The sequence below is a fragment of the Phoxinus phoxinus genome (assembly GCF_949152265.1).
Source record: "Phoxinus phoxinus genome assembly, chromosome: 13".
NCBI classification, from domain to species: Eukaryota; Metazoa; Chordata; class Actinopteri; order Cypriniformes; family Leuciscidae; genus Phoxinus; species Phoxinus phoxinus.
The window spans coordinates 29947779-29967806 of NC_136888.1; the positions used below are offsets into that span (position 1 = coordinate 29947779).

General features: G+C 36.6%; 1 protein-coding gene across 2 annotated transcripts; it reads right to left on the reverse strand.

Annotated features, from left to right (window-relative positions):
- Window positions 1–121: 121 nt before the first annotated feature.
- Window positions 122–12726, reverse strand: LOC307009057 (calpain-1 catalytic subunit). 2 transcript variants are annotated; one of them, XM_079632456.1, is made up of 23 exons: window positions 12660–12726; window positions 12173–12265; window positions 11731–12004; window positions 11440–11509; window positions 9069–9190; window positions 8810–8943; window positions 8456–8630; window positions 8231–8302; window positions 7099–7187; window positions 4469–4540; window positions 4203–4363; window positions 3962–4122; window positions 3862–3873; window positions 3568–3773; window positions 3344–3395; window positions 2807–2875; window positions 2666–2723; window positions 2523–2584; window positions 2322–2390; window positions 1476–1554; window positions 1119–1235; window positions 694–746; window positions 122–546 (listed from the first exon to the last, which is right to left on the reverse strand). In XM_079632456.1, exons 2-23 carry the CDS (start codon window positions 12196–12198, stop codon window positions 520–522), a joined length of 2160 nt encoding a protein of 719 aa, XP_079488582.1. In that variant the 5' UTR covers window positions 12199–12265; window positions 12660–12726; the 3' UTR covers window positions 122–519. The 2 variants fall into 2 exon arrangements, 1 of the variants encoding a protein (XP_079488582.1); XR_013799949.1 differs by lacking the exon at window positions 1476–1554.
- Window positions 12727–20028: the final 7302 nt, after the last annotated feature.

Genomic DNA, 20028 nt, shown 5'->3' on the forward strand with positions numbered 1-20028 from the left:
CTCCATCCTGTACAATTCTCCAACAAGAATTTTCATTTTTGGGTGAACTATCTCTTTAATTGACCCTAGCAACTCAGGGTTGGTTAAAATTTCATCTTTTTTTATTTTTTTTTAACCTAGATAACTAGATAACTAACAATGACAACAATAACAAGAGGTTTCAAAATCAAAGCAAACAATCCGACAACAGTGACTCCAGGTGGTCAACATGAGAAATAATACATCCATTACATTAATCACTTTTCAAGCAGACAGTTAAAACAATTATTTTTACACAAATTTCAGAATTACAAACACAATTTGATCATGTGAAATGTGTATATCAAATAATAATTTTAAGAAAAGCAAAAGCATTTTAATTCTTAGAGGGATAAAAAGATGAAGAATAAGTGAATAAGCATCACAATTTGTTTATTAGTTTGATATAAAAAAAATTAAATGAAAGAAATCTTTAGACTCCCTAAACCGCCGATCTGTTCTTGTGTTTGTTGGCAAACCTCCTGGCAAACAGACATTCCCTCATGAGTACATGGTGAGTCCAATCCACTAAAACACAGATGCACAGAAATAGGTTGTAAATGTATTGAATTTTTAATGATAAAAAATAACAGAAAACCAAGCAGAATGTTTTAAACACTTGTACAGAATGTGGTTAGAGATATGGCAAAATATTAATGTTTACACCAGGCTTACCTCACTCTCATTAAGAGTTATCTTCCCACTTTCACAGAGTCTCTGGAATATTCCTGATGAAGAAAATAAAGGCTGTTAAAATGTAATAATAATAATAAACACCCAAGGTATTTAGCTCAAACTATTTCAGGAGCATGAAAGGGTCAAACCAAATTTAGTTTACAAGTGAAGTGTGTGTGACACAACACTTGGTAGCTTACCCTAAAAAAAAATATTTTACAGTCCTGAACATCAAATTAGGGCGGCACGGTGGCTCAGAGTATTTCTGTGTGGACTTTGGTTAAATTGGAAAGTTTAAAATGACCCATAGATGTTACAGTGAGAGTGTGAATGAGTGTTTGTACTGGGAAAGGCTCCAGCTTTCTGTATAAGGAAGTCAGAGAGAGAGAGGACATCAAATTGCTTTTCTGTCTTGTCTTACTCACTAGCCATGCAGTTCAAACGCATGACAAGGCAAATGAAACCTTCCAGAGAGATCTGTTCTGAAGCACCGCCATACCGCACAACCATGAGACTCAGGATGTCTTCATTTAGATGCATGCCTAGGGCACAAGAACCATGACATAAATACAGTATCTATAATGTGTGAATGAAAATATATCATAATATCTCTGTTTTCAATTTTAGGGGTCACTGGGCAGCTATACAGATACGCTGAACCACCAGCAGTGATGTTTGTAAAAAATAGTTAATACAAATATTGAATACTTTTCTACTACTAAGTAAATTACAATATTTTCAACGTTGTACTACCGCAAAGTATAAACGGTATAAGCTTTAACCTGTTTTCTCGAATGCATTTTGCAGTTCGTTCAAAGACAGAACCCCATCTTTGGAAGAATCCATGCTGTAGAAGATTTTCTGTAAAAAAAAAAGAAAAAAGGAGTAGTTCACTTTCAAATGAAAATTAGATTCAATAAAAATCGTGATTTACTCACCCTCAAGCCATCCTTGGTGTATATGACTTTCTTCTTTCAGACGAATACAATCAGAGTTATATAAAAAAATATCCTTCCTCTTTATAATGGCAGTGGATTGCAACCAACAGATTGAAGCTCAAAAACGTGCATCCATCCGTCATAAACGAACTTCACACGGCTCCGGGCGATTAATAAAGGCCTTCTGAAGCAAAACTATGAGTTTGTGTAAGAAAAATATTAATATTTAAAACTTTATAAAGTAAAATAACTAGCTTCAGGCCAAACGAACATACGGATTCCACCTAAGTGTAAAGCGCAACTTATGCGAGTAATACGACGTACTGCTGATATTTACACTACGCCATGACGAACTACACTACTTCCGACATCACAAGTTTCGTAAGTTGCGCATTAGGGGCAAGTAGACAGCGTATGGCTGTTTGGCCGGAAGCTATAATTTTACTTTGTAACGTGTTAAATATTCATATTTTTTTTACACAAACTCATCGTTTTGCTTCAGAAGGCCTTTATTAACCCCCCGGAGCCGTGTGAAGTTCGTTTATGACGGATGGATTCACTGCCATTATAAAACTTGGAAGAGCCAGGATATTTTTTTAACATAACTCCGATTGTATTCACCTGAAAGAAGAAAGTCATATATACCAATCAAAAATCAAAGCTAAAAAATTCTGACTCAAATCCACTCACCTTGAACATCATAATGCGCTTCCACAGACGAATAAATTCTGATCCACGAAGTCTTCCAGTGACAGAGAACTATTTTTATTGTCAGGAAATATTTCTAGAGCTAAAACATGTTTCTTCACAGACTGCAAACACAAGATATATCATATACCATCATCCAACTAATTCTTTTTTAATAGTTTTTAATTAAGGAAAAAAGGATACATCTGACATGGCAATTATACTTCTGCAGGAATCCAGGCCAAATCCTTCAGTATTTGTATTTCCTAAAAGGTACAGGTCACATTTGTGAGATTTATGAGGCAATTTAAGATTTCTTTCACATGCAGGATTTTTAAAACACTCACCTCTAAGGAGGTTTTCATGAAGAAGCTGTTGAAGTTTCTCAGCATCAACAACTTTGTACTGTTTTCAAAGAAGACATTCAAGAGTTTGAAGCTTGTAGCAGCTCATTTTATTTTTGATAATATATCAGCTTAAATATTTACCTGATCGGAATATTGTCGAAACAGAGTTTTAGTTTTCAATTCTTCATCCACGTCATCGGTGTATGTGACCTAAATATGAGAAACGAGACAACTGTATCATCGGCAACTGCTAAAATCAGAGTTCCCATTTCTAAAGCAGAAAATAAATGTCTGAGTTCTGATAATCTACTCTTTACAATTTTCAGATGATATCAGATTCTCAAATCTTAAAATGAATAAAATGTTAATTTATGTAACATTATATTAATAAAATATATTATATTAAAATTGCATAGAATAAACAATAATGTAATATTCAATGTTCAGAGAAGAGTGTTCGTATAATGGATTCGGAAGTTGTAATTATACTAACTTTATTTGTACAATTAATTTCATTCATAGGAGAATTAACAAAAACAAGACAAAGATATGGTTTAGTTGCAATTGCAGAGATATGTTAAAGGAACTAATATTTCAGTGACTAATTCAATGATTGCACATATTGACAAACTCAAGAGTATACTACAAATTGTACAAAATAAGTCTGTGTATTATTACCTCGTCTATGAGATCCACAAGAAAATCTTTCTCTGTCCTTTCTGTGTCCTTTCTGGATAAAAAAAACACATATTTAAAAAAGATATTACCTGTGTAATAAAGCACATGATTGTGAGCATTTCAGTGTATAAAATCAGTTTTTCAGTATTCCAGGAATAAATAATTACTTAAATGTTGAATATTGTAAAGTTATCGTCAATCTCTCAGTCCTTTATGTAACTTACTGAATGTTTATCTCATTTTTGCACTGAATGGACAGGATGAATTCTCCGTTCTCATTAGGGATGTAAGTGGATGGTACAATGAGATACTCTCCTGGCTCCAGTCTGAATAATCTCATCACTTGTCTTGCATCCTGAAAGCTCCCGCTTGTTGCCACAAGATTTTTGCTATTGAAAAAGCTTGATCCAAACTTTCCCTCAGATCTCATCTAAAAAATAATTAAACAAAAAAACGTGTCAGAAAGGTAAAACAACTTATGTGATATGTATTAGAATTTGTAAGTTTATTTTACTTGCCTCGGGTGGAACCTGTAAAAGTAAAAAAAAAAAAAAAAAAAGGTTACAAAGGTTCATGAAAATGAAAGGTTTTCATTTTGTGTTTTTTGTGAATACTGACCGCAAACACGCAGAAGCCGATACCATGGTGTGAAGCACGGCGTCTGTTTCTCTTGTCAGGTATCTGTATGATGGACACCAGAACATTGTTCTGGCCCTGCTCACAGGCCTTATCCATCTCATTAATCTTAAGCCAAAACTGGGGGTTGGTAAAGAAGGTGTCTACAATTACAGGACATGGATGTTAGAAGCAGATTTGCATTGATGACTAGAAGCTTTATAATTATAATTAATTAAAGCACCTGAATGATTCATGCAGCCTCCAGCTGTACTCCCAGGAACCCATCTGCCGTGGTGGAACTTGGAAATCCAGTGACATGCAGACTTTTCTTCCAGAAAATCAGGACAGGAACAGCAGATATCCATGTTGTCAAATGTTCTAAGGAAATCTTTCATTGACATCCTGCAAAAAAAAAAAAAAAACGCTTCATATGTAAACCCTAGACAAAATGTAGTTGATGTTTTAGTATGCGTTAAGACTCTTTTTCAAAACATGGTTCATACTCACCAGAATTCTCCATTTTCGTCCAGAAGATGTTGTTTGCGATCCTCATTACTCACTGTGTTCCACAAGGGTGAGCTGAAAGAATTATATAAAACATATATCAGAATAAAGGATCATTTTGACTGTGCAATAATCAAACAATTTTACAAACTTTTTTGTTTGTTGAGAACTGCAAAAAAAGAACAATTTGTTGTTTAATGTTTTCACTGCCAGTTGTTCTGCTACAGTAGTTAGTTATGTTGACCTGCTACTATTGTGTGATATAATTCATGATTCGCTATCTATTGCTCAACTATTTGAACAATTCATTTATAATATGTTATCAGTACCTAAAAAATTATAATATTTTAATAATATCTTATCACCTTTCCAATCTGGATTTAGGCCTAATTATTTAACAACTAGTTATTGTCCAAAATAATTATATATTTTCAGCATTAGATAATGGCAGCCTTACAGGGGCTGTTTTTATAGATCTGAAGAAGGCTTTTGATTTAGTTGATAATTACTTATTACCGGTATTATATGAGCTTAATGCAGTTGGTCTTTCTCAAAATGTTTTTATTGTGGTTTAATAGAAAACAATGTGTTATCATTCAAGGGGGGAAATCTGATAATAATTCAAGAAAGAGGCATACCTCAAGGCTCCGTGTTGAGTCCACTTTTCCATTTTTATTAATGATCTTACTTTTATTCTTTCACATTCCTCTGTTCATCTTTATGCAAACAGCCCTGTTACTTATACCTTAAAACCATTTCAAATTCAAAATATACTTCAATCAGATACTAATGGTTTTAAAACTGGTGTCACATATATGGTACAAGGACTCTCAGGGATACTATGAAGATACTTTCATTCAAGAAACCAAGATATCATGAATTCACAACGCACACAATAACACAGACGATAACCGGCAGGGAACAGAAAGAAACAGGGATTATATATACAGATTATATATTTGCTTTTTTACTTTGAGACATGCTGTACATGCTTTAGATGATGTTATATCTATGTTTATATACTGTATATACAGTGGGGGAAATAAGTATTTGATCCCCTACTGATTTTGTAAGTTCGCCACTTACTAAATGAAGGGTACATAATTTTTATGGTAGGTTTATTATAGAAAATCAACCAATAAATCCAGAAAAACACATTATATAAAGTTTGTAAATTGATTAGCATTTGTTCAAATAAGTATTTGATCCCCAAGCAACCAGCAAGAATTCTGCCTCACACATATTGGTTATGTGCCCATGTGGAACACAGATTAGTCCTGTCACTTTAAGAAAGTACTCCTCATGTCCTAATGTCAGTGGACACCTGTCCACAGAATCTGTATCTTCCATTCCAACCTCTCCACCACCATGGGCAATACCAAAGAGGGCTACAAGATCATCAGCAAGAAGCTTGGAGAGAAGGAGACTTGTTGGTGTGATTATTCGGAAATGGAAGGAATACAAAATGGAGCTCCATGCAAGATCTTGCCTCATGGGGTAAGGATGATCATGAGAAAGGTGAGGGATCAGCCCAGAACTACACGGGAGGAGCTTGTTAATGATCTCAAGGCAGTTGGGACCCAACAAAGAAGTGGCCCAAGAAGAAGAATCTTGGATTGGCCTAGCCAGTCAAAATCTGTGGAGGGAGCTGAAACTTTGAGTTGCCAAGCGACAACCAAGAAACGTTAAGGATTTAGAGAGTATCTGTAAAGAGGTGTGGAACGAAATCCCTCCTGAGATGTTTGCAAATCTGGTGACCAACTACAAGAAACGTCTTACCTCCGTGCTTACCAACACAGGTTTCTCCACCAAGTACTAATGCATGTTTTGCTTGGGGATCAAATACTTATTTCACTCACTGACATGCAAATCAATTTATACCCTTTATATAATGTGATTTTTCTGGATTTTTGGTTGATATTCTGTCTCTATCCGTTAAAATAAACCTACCATAAAAATTGAAAAAGAGTGCGAACTTACAAAATCATCAGGAGCTCAAATAATGATTTCCCCCACTGTATTATTGATAGGCAAACATTGTTATGGTCAAGTAAAATTTAGTTTCTTTATCGTGTCTTGTTTAGTTTATTAGTTTTATTGTCATGGTCTGTTAAGTTTCTTTGTCATGGGTTTCCTTGTCACTGTTTTGCTGATTTCTAGTTTGTAGTTTGTTACTGCGGTTTCTAATTAGTTAACACCTGTTCCCTGTCTCTTTGATTGCCATCCTGTGTATTTGTGCCATCATCTGATCTGTGTTCGTCGTTGAAGTTATGGTTGATGTGTAGAGTTCACTTGATTTCTTTGTTTATTAAAACTTGTTTCATTGTCATTCTGCAACACGCATCCCTCCTTAGATTAAATTACACTGCACAGTTAAAAAAATGTTTTGTTGTCATTTATTGATAGTGTTTATTAATGGTTTGCTATTCTTGTGTATTATTAATTATCTTGTAGTTTTTTGGTTTTTGGTGTTTTGTGTATTGTACTGTATATTAGGACCCTCTTGAAAATGAGATGTGCATCTCAAGGGGTTTAGCCAAAAGAATAAAATTTGTTGTGAATAGGACATTTTAACAACAGATCAATAGAATCTAAATGTCTAAAATGTGTGGTTAAATAAAATCAGTTCTTACTTGTCACTCCAGTCTCCATTCCACTCAATGCCTCCCCATGGGTTGAACAATCTCACCAGCTGAACTGGATATTTACCACTGGATATGACCTGTGGAGCATGATTTTAAATAATTAGTAGTATGAAAATATGGCAAATCTTTCTTATATTACCAGTAGCTTTATTTTGTAATTTACCAGAATTTTGATTTAAAACGCATATGTTTATTTGTAGCTAATCATTTGTCACATTTGAGCACTGAGCAGAACAAACACAAAGATTTAAGCAAAAATGCCAAATTATTTATAAACATGTAAAGCATGAGTGTGTATCAAATTGGTTGGCTTCAATTATCTTTTGTCCCTAAAATATTTTCCTTGAGACCTTATATCGTACTACTACGGAGCCCGCGGGAAGTCACCTGTGGGGGGAAAAAAACTATCCGTGGCGACGGTTTTGCAATCCGTCCGCTCAGTTTATAAACCGTACTCACGAATTCTCAAACTGTTCCCTCAGTTTAACAAATCGTGCCCACGGATTAATAAACCGTAGGCTACCCACGAGTTCCTACGCCCTCTCAGATTTGTAAACCGTGCGTTCAGTTTTTGCAATCTGTACCCACAAATTCATAAACCGTGCCCACGCTTTCGCAATCCGTTCCCACGGGTTTGTAAACCGTACGCACGGATTTGTGGCTCCTCCCCCAGTCTGTGCCGGCCGATTCAACCAGGCGATCTGTCGGTGCGGGATACGTAGCCTACGCATGATTGCATTGTGTTTATAAACTTTTTTTTTACTTTTTTTTATGGATAATTTCCTGAATTTTCTAATAAACGACAAAGAGTTGGGTGACGTGACTGTGTCAGCGTTTCGAGAGTATAAAGTAACAAGCAATTTTGGGGGGAATAACCTCAGTAGCTATAATATAATAATCAAAAAAGACTTCACATATAAAAAAGAAATATAATACAAACACACTTCCAAAACTGTAAAAGGTTAGGTTATTTAAAATTTTAAAATAAACTCAAATAATAATATTAATAATGATTATTATTATTATTATTATTATTATTAAATTTAGGCTACATATTTAGAAGATGCTTTTATCTAAAACAACTTACAAAAAAGGAACAAATAATGTTGTGCAGTCCTACCTGGTAAACCTTTGTCACAGTGTAAGCGTGGCCCAGAACAATGCCATTTGGTAATCGTTCCTCATTCTGATTCTGTGGAAACAGAAAAACAGAAGACAGATGGTGTGGTGTAAAAGTCATTGCTTAAAAGGTGCTGTAAGTGTTGTTGTTTTTTGGAATCCCACAAATTAAAATGTCCCTGTACAATATAGTCTATTTTTTTTTTTTCTTTCTATTTTTGCTTACCCCTGGTGGAGTTTCACAGCCCATAAGGACTTCTGACTGGAAAGCACGGTACATTATCTCCCACAAATCAGCTGGAGCCGTTTTCAGTTCGTAGTGCATATGAACCCCACCAGTGAAGTCAATGAGGGCTTCAGAGACCCGGCCACAGTGCATGTCAGCGTAGGAGCCGCACACCCTGTAACAGTCATTCAAACTCTAAATGCCGCAATGTAATAGACATCAGTTTGAGGACTAATACTGTACACTAATCACAAGTTGAATTACAGTCGTGCTTATATTCAATACAACAGCACTATTGCTTATATACTTGAAATGATTTTTTTAAAAGTCACTAAAAGATGTACAAGCACTTACTTTGCATATGCTTTCTCCAGCAAGGCTGGCCAGAACTCATTTTTTGTTTTTGATCTGACAAAAATCAGCTTGCGGTTGATTGTTGGCAGTTTGTCATCAATCACAACATCGTACCATTTCCCAAACCGCCAGAACTGTAAGTTTAAATAAGAACACTGAAAAACTAACAGGGACTATTGTTTGGGGTTTCAATTCTGGATAATATGATCAAAATATAATTAAATATGGGAAATTATGGCATGAAATAAGAAGACCTTACCCTGAAGTGAAATAAACCAGTATAATAATTGAGGCTGAATGATTGTCCGTCTGGGACGACCTTTTGTAATAATTGGTTTTGAAATGTTAGAGCCCCAACAGAGGCCAGAAACCAGCAGTTTCCTGAAGAAGAAAAAAAAAACACTTATTGGAACAGTAAATTTGATAGGATATCTTTCATACACAACTCATTTCTGATTTTTTTGCTAGTGAAGGAATTTACTTTGTTTTCAACAGAAATCAAGCCTAAATATAGCCACAAGAGGCAGTCATCAGGCACCAATGGCTCAGACTAAAGGATATGTTGCCATGCAAGTCTTTAAGTGTGTCTTTATATGTGTTATTCTGTATATTATATCATAATTCATTTTAATTTTAATTAGACAGCAGTATATATACCACATCACACAAATTGACAAATATGTTTTCAATATTATTGGGATAAATTGTAAACAAATTATATAAAACTATATTGTAAGTGCAATATAAAATTATGTTTCTTTCGATAACATTTTGTCATGAAGGTACTAGGATGATGCATGCCAAGTTTTGTGCAAATCAAACCATCGGACCAAAAAATAGGTTTTCAAAAAATCTAAATGGCGGAAAAAATTCCCTGCAGGCAAACAAAATCAGATGTATGATTTTTGGGGCTTAACGAGGATTTGAAAGGGGAAAGGAATGTAAAACTCTAATGCACTTATGATAGCACCATAGTGTGTTGCTCAGAGGGCAGAAAAATAATAATATGCAAATCTGTACAAAATACAATAAGGTTAGCCTACTTGGTTTAAATATAGGCTAAGCTTTTATTTACACAGAGCAGGTCGCTTTATCTCAATAGCCCCTCTATTATTGGAAAAATAATCATGGCTGACTGAATTACTGGATGTCTACAATGGCATATGTAATTGACCTGAACTCCATTTTGCTTGTATGATGCCTCTATGGCAGTAGGTGCCAATGCACTAGAATTTACGATAACGTTAGTTTTAAGATAGGGTAGGCAATTTTTTAAATACTGGTTGAAACTCCCTTCTCATCTTGATAGCAATCAATCATTTAAGTGGTCTAAGTTTTAAAATCTACGTATCTTTTGTGGAAGTCTCGAGCATAGACAGTATATAAGATGGACACAGCGACCCCATAGACTTCAACGGAGAAAAGTGAAGCCCATTTGAAGCACTCACTTCCTGATCGCCAGGCGAACTGCGCAGGCTCAAACTGAGCTTGAACACGTGAGCAACGTGTCTGACAGCTGTCAGTCTTCTAGTAGCTGTGCGGAGAGAAATCTGAATCATTCCCTTCCGAATCTCGCAGAGACGGAGAGCGTGAGCATTAGCAGTCCATGAGCTAGCAGTAGGATCAACTTTATCACTCTCTGTGGGCTACTCCCTTCACTTTATCGGACTTAATGGCTCCACGTCCCCCCGATTGCCTGCGAGCTTCTCCGCCGGTCTACACGGTAATTTATCTACAGTGCGACAGAGAGTCGCGGGAGTTATGACGCAATCGTTAGCCTATTTTTACAAAAACGGCTTCTACGGGGCCATAACGTAAGGTACAAGGTAATGGAGCCTTTTATACATTGTCGAGTTTCTTTAGAAATAAATAATGGACAAATGGAGTCTTTGGACGCCTCAGATGTAAAGTTATTCGCTGTCAAAGTGATGCAAAAATGAATGGGAGTCAATGGAATGCTAACAGCAGGTGAAGTTCTGCTACAATGGCGGCGCCCGCGGAGGCTTCAGTTTCCGGCGGATGGATTACCCCCTTGGTCTCGAGACTAAAGAAATGCACGTCCAATCATTGCATTCCATCCGCCTGTATTTCCATCACATGTTATCAGCGCGTTTCATGAGGCTATGCTGAAGAGTTGTAGACAGACAGCCAAAGCGCTGCAAACAAACACCAGCCGCCTTTTATAGTTCCTCCTGAACCAAAACAACGAGTTTATGCTGCAGAATTACCGAGATTGGCAATCCGTGACGTGAAGTTCACGTCCTCAGGCTCTGATTTTTGTGTTTCTCTCTATGGCAACCTATCAATCAACTATCAACATCGAAATGTATTTGCATCAGTCAGGTGGTACAAGTAAGAGCTCTGTAAGTTTTTTTACGTTGAATATTATTGTAGTGTTATGTGCTTTGAGACGTGAGGTAATTTAACGCCGTCTCTCATGACGCTTTGCAGACTCTCTGGTTTTGCGCGTTCATGTGTTTTGAAGGCGGCGTGGCTTTGGAGAAGCTCTGAAGGGATGGCAGGATGCTTTCAAAGCTAACTTGCTATTGCTAGCGTCTCCAAAACTGCCTTCCCAGTTCCCACACTTGACTTTAAGTGTCTAAAACAACAATATGGTTACTCAGACATACCTATATTCCCTTGGGCGTAGTCAAACCTGGACACTGTATCTACAATAAATGCCGCATCTGAATACATATCCTGAAATAAAATAAGTAATATCTTCAGACTTGTGTTCAACATGCATTTTGTGAAAGGGATGTGATTGATAGTGGTTATAGAAGTGTCTTTTACATTCTTTAAAGCATTTAAATTGTCACAGTCACATCTTTTAGCTTTCAACAAAAGTTGTAAAATTTAACATTTCTAATTAGGTGTGCAATATTATCAGAACACGTTAAAGATGAATATAGATTACATACCTTTGGTCTTAACCACTCCACTCGGGCCATGTCTTTTGCATTCAGCAGCTTTTCGCCAATGGAACGAGGGTTTGGCGGGAAAAAGTCATCAACAAATCTCTGTCTTGTCTTAAGACAGTAGTCTTGTAAAAAGTTGTAGTCCTGATCCATGAACTTCAAAGGATTTGTTTCAGAGCCCATGCCACCCTTCATGTTGCGGTCGTCCATGACTTTTAGGCACATGCCGTGTGGAACCGCTGGAGGAGGCATTTTGAAATCTCTCTGGATTTCTTTACTATTAAAAAGAGGAAATTACAACAATAATACCAAGATATTACATTTCTTTAATAAAAGTTACCTCTATCACATTCATATCCACCAGTTCCCATTGACCACCTGTGCCATTCCCTGCCACCAGAAATACCATCCACAATCTTTATTTAAAGAGGAAGGTCATATTTACCGTGGCAGATCAATGTGTCTGTTCATCTTACAGCTCGACTGTTCTCGTTGGTATGCGTGCAAAGAGACTTTAAATGGAGTTGTTCGATTAAACCTAAACAAAACCCATCCTGTTATTGATTTTTCTGTGTTGTAATTTTACATTTGAGGCTTTTATCCAAACAACTTTCATTTCATTCAAAGTATACATTTTATCAAACCTATTGTTAGCACAAAACTGTTTATGCTGCGGGAATACAGACATAACAAATACATATAATAAATCCTTACAGAACAACATGTACAGATATAAATGTACACCAGTACTTTATTTTGCATATATTACAGACTAAAGACAAAGTTATTAAAATCATGCAAGTATACAATCCATAAAGTGTTTTTAAAATCAATTAGTTTGTATCTACAAACTGAATATAGGTCTTCCCTTCCTATGAGACTATTGAGCTTCGACTTGTTGCATTACTGACATAAATAAGATGAATATGTACCTTCAGAGATGCAATGAATTTTCAGCCAAGTGACTGTAATCTTCTCCGTCTTACACACTTTTGCCTTACTTCAAGCTTTTAAATACTTGTAGAAGACCTGCCCCATTCCCAGCGTGTTTTTAACAAAGAAGTGATTGACAGAAAACTCATCTGAATCTGTCATTTTAAGACACTGAAATCCTCCACATTTGCCAAAGGGCAAAACGTTGGTCTACACATTTCACAATAGCAAGTTATTATTGTTATTATTATTATTTTCTAGGAGGAAAGATTGTGTGCATGGTTTATTTCTGTGCATAATATTATAAAACGCATGCTGTTTTTTAGACACTCTATTACAGTTTAGTTTGCTTTTATGGTTTGGGTTTATGAAAGGCCTCCAAAAATGCATTCAGTGCAGCAGAAACCAGTTTTGTAATTGTAATTAATATTTATGATATATTTATAATGATGAGTATAATATAAATTATGACCATAGTAACTAAGTAAGAGTCCCCTGTGAGACATTTCTTGATAAATGAACACTCATGCCTGCCAGGTGTGAAGGTATTTAAATCCTTGTGTCAATACAGTATATGCAAATGGAAATCAGTCAAGTCAGATCAAGTCCTGCCACTGTACAAAGAGAGGAGTAGTTTGATAGTGCCAAACTATAAGAATGTGCAATCACTTTGAAACTGTGAGGTTAATTTGGAAAAAATATATACCAAGGCAAACATCTCTTAAAAGCTTTAAAACCATTTGTTTGTTCATTTGGAAGGAATGAACCATGTACGCCTGTTGTTTTTAAAAAAACGTCACAATAAGCAGTAATGTTGGCTATACAAAAGCAAGTTGATTAGTGGGAAAAGTTTTTTTATTTTTTATTTAACGAGACTCAGAGTAAGACCACTCAAAAGTTCAATGTGTTATTGTTTGTTCATAATATTCAAGAATAACATTTCAATTTATTAGGAAATTCTGGGCACTGCACCGCAGCTACACAAATGTAATGATTTATTAAAAATTCTGTGAATTTGGCTAAAGAGAAAAGGAAAAAATGCTCAGTGTATCAAAACATGTTAATATCATGCTTTTTAATCATAAATTCATGAAGTAAGTGAATTATTTACAATTCGCACTGATAAACATATTTAGGTTAAATTGGTTCACAGAGCACAAGCTATAATGTGAGCATTTTTAGTCAATAGCTTCCTCACTATTTGTTTTCTGATAAAAACTCAGATTAACATTTCCTTCTGCATTCTCAAGAACAAAATGCTCTCTGCTGTCTTCCATAGTCATAATAAAATGCACATTAAATTGATTGGTAAAAACTGATATTCACAGCCGTCATGTCACCAGTCCTCCACAAGTTCACTGACACTAAATTAGTGAGTTTCATTCCCATTGTCACCTGTAATCATTCAATATCATGATAATGTAGTAGCAACTCAAACGGACTATGCCATTCCCTAGTGAAGGCAGGAGGAACTACAATAGTAGAACCAATAAACACAAAATTTATAAGAATAACAATATTCATTGTACTTGCATAAGCCACTCAATCAGCTCCCTAGCTTCCGAAGTCATGAATTAGTGGGCTAGATCATGTAGGCTACACAAATTTAGACATTAGTAAGGACCCAGTTAAAATCCTTCATATCCATTTTAATTTCCCACCGTTTCGGAGAGAAATAATACATGCATCGTTTGAAGGGCGATTGCATCTAATGAAGTGGCGAACTCTGAGGGATCCATTTGCAGCTTTTATTAGAATGGTCAACAGGCAGGGTCAAATAGTAGCAGACAGAACAACAGAGAGAACACAGGGCAGATCGGGGTCACAGGCAGAAGTCGAGGCAGGCAGCAAAAGGCTAGGTCCAATAGGCAATCCGGGTCAGGGCAGGCAGAGAACAATCAGAGGTCGATATAAACAATCCAAGGTCAGTAACAGTTCAGCAAACACAGGAAAACCGCTCAGAAATTGTACGCCGGGGCAATGCAATACTTCGCAATGAACTGAGAGTGAACGGGGTCTATATGGGTGCATGCCATTTAACAATGCTCGCTTCGACCTTCGAGCCCTTCGAAGGATGCAGCCTCTGAATTGGGACACAGCTATCTCAGCATGTTGATCTGCCAGTCATGCGTCTTTCATGCAGAAGACTCTACTCATGTGTTTGCAATTTGCATAATGATGCATCTAAAAGTTTATAAACAAACACATATTTACAAATGTTCACAATGCTGTTGCAGATGAAATATGTGGATAACTTTGAATAAATATATTTTTTATCAGGGTAGAAACTAATTATTAATCACTCAAACCCTATGAATCATACTATGATTTGGGACACACTAATTCTAATTTATAATGATTCATTGTAAATATATTTATGATACATTTATAATGATGATTATAAAATATATAAATTATGACCATAGTAAGTAAGAGTCGCCTACGAGACATTTCTTGATAAATTAACTCATTCCAGCCAGGTATGTTAGGTATTTAAATCCTTGTGCCAATACAGTATATGCAAATTAAATTGGTCAAGTTAGATCAAGTCCTGCTACTGTACAAAAAGAGGAGAGTAGTTTGATATCTTTTAAAACCATCTGTTTTCATTTGGAAGGAATGAACCATGTACAGTAGGCCTGTGTTTTTTTTTTTAAATGTCACAATAAGCAGATGTGTTAATGTTGGCTACAAATAATCACAAAAGAGTCATTAAAATGTGGACTTGTGTCCCAAAGCAAATTGATTAGTCAAATCACCTTTATTTATATAGCACTTTTTACAATACAGATTGTATCAAAGCAGCTTCACAGTGATAACATGAAAATAATACAACAAAGTTTGTTTCTAGAAGAAAATTGCGTCATCGTCCACCTTAAGTAAGGCAGATCAATAAAATTGTTGAATATTAAATGTCCCCAACTAAGCAAGCCAAAAGCCAAGGCAACAGTGGCAAGGAGCCCAAACTCCATCAGGTGACAGAATGGAGAAAAAAAAACTTGGGAGAAACCATGGCTCAGTCGAGGGCTAGTTGAACAGTGAACCCAATGAACAGTGTATGATTATGATTCAGGCAGCATTACAGGTCAGAAGTCAGATTGGATCAGAACATTCACAATATTTATCCAGTTCCATCTGGTTGGAGGTTAGAGTCATCACGCCGGTATGGAGACGAGTTGTTTGAGGATCAGTGCCGATGGCTGTTGTGTCCATGATGCCTTCACAGGGCTGATGAGGCTGGCACTTCAGGGGAGCGTTGTGTATGGGTCCATGCGCAGGTCCAACATCTGATCTGGATATGGCCCGGATCGCCTGACTTCAGTAAACCTCGGAATAAACAGAAAGACTAACATTAGCATAGATGGCATTCTTCTTATGATGTAACGAGTACATCAGGTGTTATAGGAAGTATCCCCGGTTCCGGCTGACCTAATCTATGCAGCCTAATAATAATTGAAACACATTTGAACGCATGAACTAACTGTTTCCGCATTTTTCATTGAAAGCATATGTCGTAATTTAGATATATTTTTAAGATGGAAAAATGCAGTTTTACAGATGCTAGAAATGCGTCTTTCAAATGAAAGATTGGTATCTGTAATGATATAGAACCAGAGACTATGGAGACTAAGACCTGGAATGTTATCTTTAGCGGGATCAGAACCCCGGTCGCCTGGACACAGACCTGGTGTTCCTCCTAATGCCTAGTTCACACTACAGGATTTTAAGCCCCATTTAAGCCCGATTTGCTAATCATTGAGCTCGCCGACAGGTCGGGGTGTTATCGCGTGCAAATCGCGGGGATTAGCGGCCGATGAACGCTCGCTAATCTGTTAGTATGAAAGAGCCAACAACGCATCAAAGACGCTCGCAGACGCCTCACAATGGCTCACAAATAAACTCACGGGATACACATGTACAGGTAGGCTCAAGACTGAACAAAAAACAAAGACAAAAGGCAAACTTAAATAGGGCCCTACACAGGTGAGTATCATCAACAATGATTGCTAACTACAACTGAGAGTTCTTGCCAATGGTTTCCCCCTGGCAACTGGGAGGAGGATTGCAGGCAAAAGACCTCCTGCGCCCCCTAGTGACTGGGAGCAATACCGCTAGCAATACCATGTGACCCCTAGTGGTTGGAGGACGTATTGCCTGATAAAGTCTTACAGTATCAAAGAGCACACCCAGGTTCCTAACCGACGATGAAGACTTGACAGAGCAGCCATCAATCGTTAGACAGTATTCTAGGTTATTACGTGAAGACGTTTTTTGCCCAATAATTTTAATTAAATAGTAGGAAATTACTAGTCATCCAAAATGTTATATCAGCTATATGCATTCCGTTAATTTTGTGTATTGGTGCGTTTCGTCGGGGCGCGAAGAAATGTCTGAGTATCATCAGCATAACAGTGAAAACTAATTCCATGCTTCCTAATGATATCTCCCAAGGGTAGCATGTACAGGGTGAACAACAACGGTCCTAGTACTGAGCCTTGTGGTACGACATACTGAACTTGTGATCGATAAGACATCTCTTCATGTACTGCTACAAACTGATATTAGTGGAATTGCATTAGCATGGTTCAAATCATACTTATCTGACCGTGATCACTAATAATGGTCAGATAAGTATGATTTGAACCATGCTGTTTGGTATTGACGTTCCTTAAAGTTGCACACAGATTTTCAGACTTTTGAACACATTTCCCTCAAAATGATGGTACCTATCTACAATGAAAAATTGAAAGAAAACATTTCAATATCATTTTCACAAGTTGAAATTTAGGGGTTATGGTTCGGGACAGCCACCTCCCAATTGAAAGTCCCCAATAAATTATGATTTTATATATATTAAGCTTATTTTTTTACTAATTATTAATTATTGTGGGATTCAATAATAGAAGGATCTTAGTAAACATCTAAAATTTAAATACTTAAATGTTTTTTAATTGTGTTTTTTGGTTGTGGGACAGCAGAATTTCTGACGACAAGTCAACAATCAGTAATGATTTTTCAAAAATTCTGTGACTTTGGCTAAAGAAAACCGGACAAAGAGAAAAGGGAACATGCTCAGTGTTCCAAAACGTTAATATCATGCATTTTATTACACTCGTAAAAATAAAGGTTCCCAAATGGATGTTTTAGCATCAGTGTCATAGAAGAACCATTTTCGGTTCTCCGAAGAACCTTTCTGTCAACAGTTCTTAAAATATTTTTTTTTTACTTAATGTGATCTCAATTTGTAAAGAAAGACTTCGCGCCTGCGCACATACATTTGAACACTCACATCTATAGACTAAACACGTTATATGCATGAGCACGGCGTCATCGTTTTCACAGATTCACGTTTTTGAAGTTTACACGAGATGATAACGTAATCTTTTCAAAAAAAGAAATTAACTTGCACCTTGGAACCTATTTCAACTTTTGCATTGCATTTGCGTTGTCATGCAAATGAACGTCCAGAACGCATTCAAAGTTTTCTGTTTTCAATTAAAACGGTGTTGTGTAAGCGGCCCCTATCACTAAAGATCTTTGCAACGGAATTGAATCAAGCAAAAACTTACTTTAGCAATACCTGCTTGGATGTAAAATAAAGACCTTGATACCTGAGTGACTAGACTGAACCTGTTCTTACCGACAGCCCCATTGGCTTCAAGCTAGCTACCCAAGCATCCCCTCACTCCTTTAGGTATTTAAATCCTTGTGTCAATACAGTATATGCAAATGGAAATCAGTCAAGTCAGATCAAGTCCTGCCACTGTGCAAAGAGAGGAATAGTTTGATAGTGCCAAACTATAAGAATGTGCAATCACTTTGAAACTGTGAGCTCACTTTAAAAAAAAAAAAAGAAGAAGAGAAGAAGGATCAAGGCCAATATCTTTTAAAAGCTTTAAAACCATCTGTTTTTAAAGCTTTTTCATTATGATCCATGTATATGTAGCTGTTTTATAAGTGAGAATAAGCAGACGTGTTACATGAACATGTGGGCTACAAATAACCACAAAGGAGTCATGGAAATGTGGACTGGTTTCCCAAAGCAAGTTGATTAGTCGCATAGTGTCACAAACATTCATTCTTATAGTTTGTTTTCACTTGTTTCCTGTCTTCCTTTGTTCAGTTTTCCTGCCACTCTTTACTTGTCATGGTAATTCATTTAATCAGCACAGGTGTTTATCATTATTTCCTTCATTTGTCTTGTACTTAGTTGCAGTCTTTTCAGCATTGAGTTGTCCGTTCTCGTTAATGCATCAGTTGTATTTCTTTGTCACCATTTGTTGGATTGCCTTCTAAGTATGCCATGAAAGACTTTTAACCTAAACTTATTCGTCATCGTCTGCTTACTGCAACTATGCTTGACACATAGACCCCCGTTCACACCGCAAGTCTTAATGCTCAATTCGGATTTTTTGCTCAGATCCGATTGTTTGTTTGACTGTTCACATTACCTTTTAAAATGTGGCTTATATCAGATTCCAGTGTGAACTGTTTGCGGTTTCGAACTGACCCGCATGCGCAAAAGAACAATAACAATGACATCAAACGCAGCACGCTGTTGCACTAAAGTTGGGGAGTTTATGGAGGAAGTGAGCATTTTCGCTTTTATTTCAAAATGTTTATGTAATGGGAGCCATAGCATCAATGAGCAGGTGCTGAGGAGGAGAAGAATGAAGAGAAAGAGAGCAAAATTTGGCCTTTTGCGGGGTTTATGGCTGCAAATTTACTACAGAGGTGTGTGTGGATGCGGAGACGAAGCCAGGAGTGGTGGAATGTGATGTGAATAGCTTCACAGAGACACTGTTTTTTGAAAAACGGAGCGGTTACGGTATGATCCTTCTAGTTTTGCTTGAATTGAAGTAGGCTATCTCCCCATATACTAATTCGGTCTAACACCTCACTTTCCCTCCATTGACTTGCTCCATCACTGTTCTCCATTTTTGTAGGCCTAGTCAAGTTTTTAATTTTACTGTCGATGTCTTGGGCTAACTCGCCGGCGCATAATTTGTGAGAAATGTCGATGTAGATTGACGTAAAAGTCACATTAAATCCGCCTTGGTTGTTCACACTGCGGACGCATTGAAAAAAATCAGACCTGGGTCTGATTCAGGATGGAAGTGGTCTAAATCTGATTTGAAAAAAATCAGATCTGGGCAAGATTTGAGTGTTCACACTACTTCTGAAGTCTGACCTGGTCACTTTTGCCTGCAGTCTGAACTGGTCAGCATGTTAAAAATGCATGTTTTTTTTTTTTTTTTTAATGAGGCCCTCAGAGTAAGACCACTCAAAAGTTCACTGTGTTATTGTTTGTTCATAATATTCAAGAATAAAAAGTTTTAATAATTTCTTTGGAAATTCTGGGCACTG

What these genes read in the sequence shown, in the direction of transcription:
- LOC307009057 (XM_079632456.1), bottom strand. Translation starts at nt 12,198, where the DNA reads ATGAACAGACACATTGATCTGCCACG. An exon ending in CTGTGACAAAGGTTTACCAG is followed by an intron (nt 7,188 to 8,230) that starts GTAGGACTGCAC and finishes CATGCTCCACAG; the next exon opens with GTCATATCCAGTGGTAAATA. An exon ending in AATGGAGACTGGAGTGACAA is followed by an intron (nt 4,541 to 7,098) that starts GTAAGAACTGAT and finishes TAATTCTTTCAG; the next exon opens with CTCACCCTTGTGGAACACAG.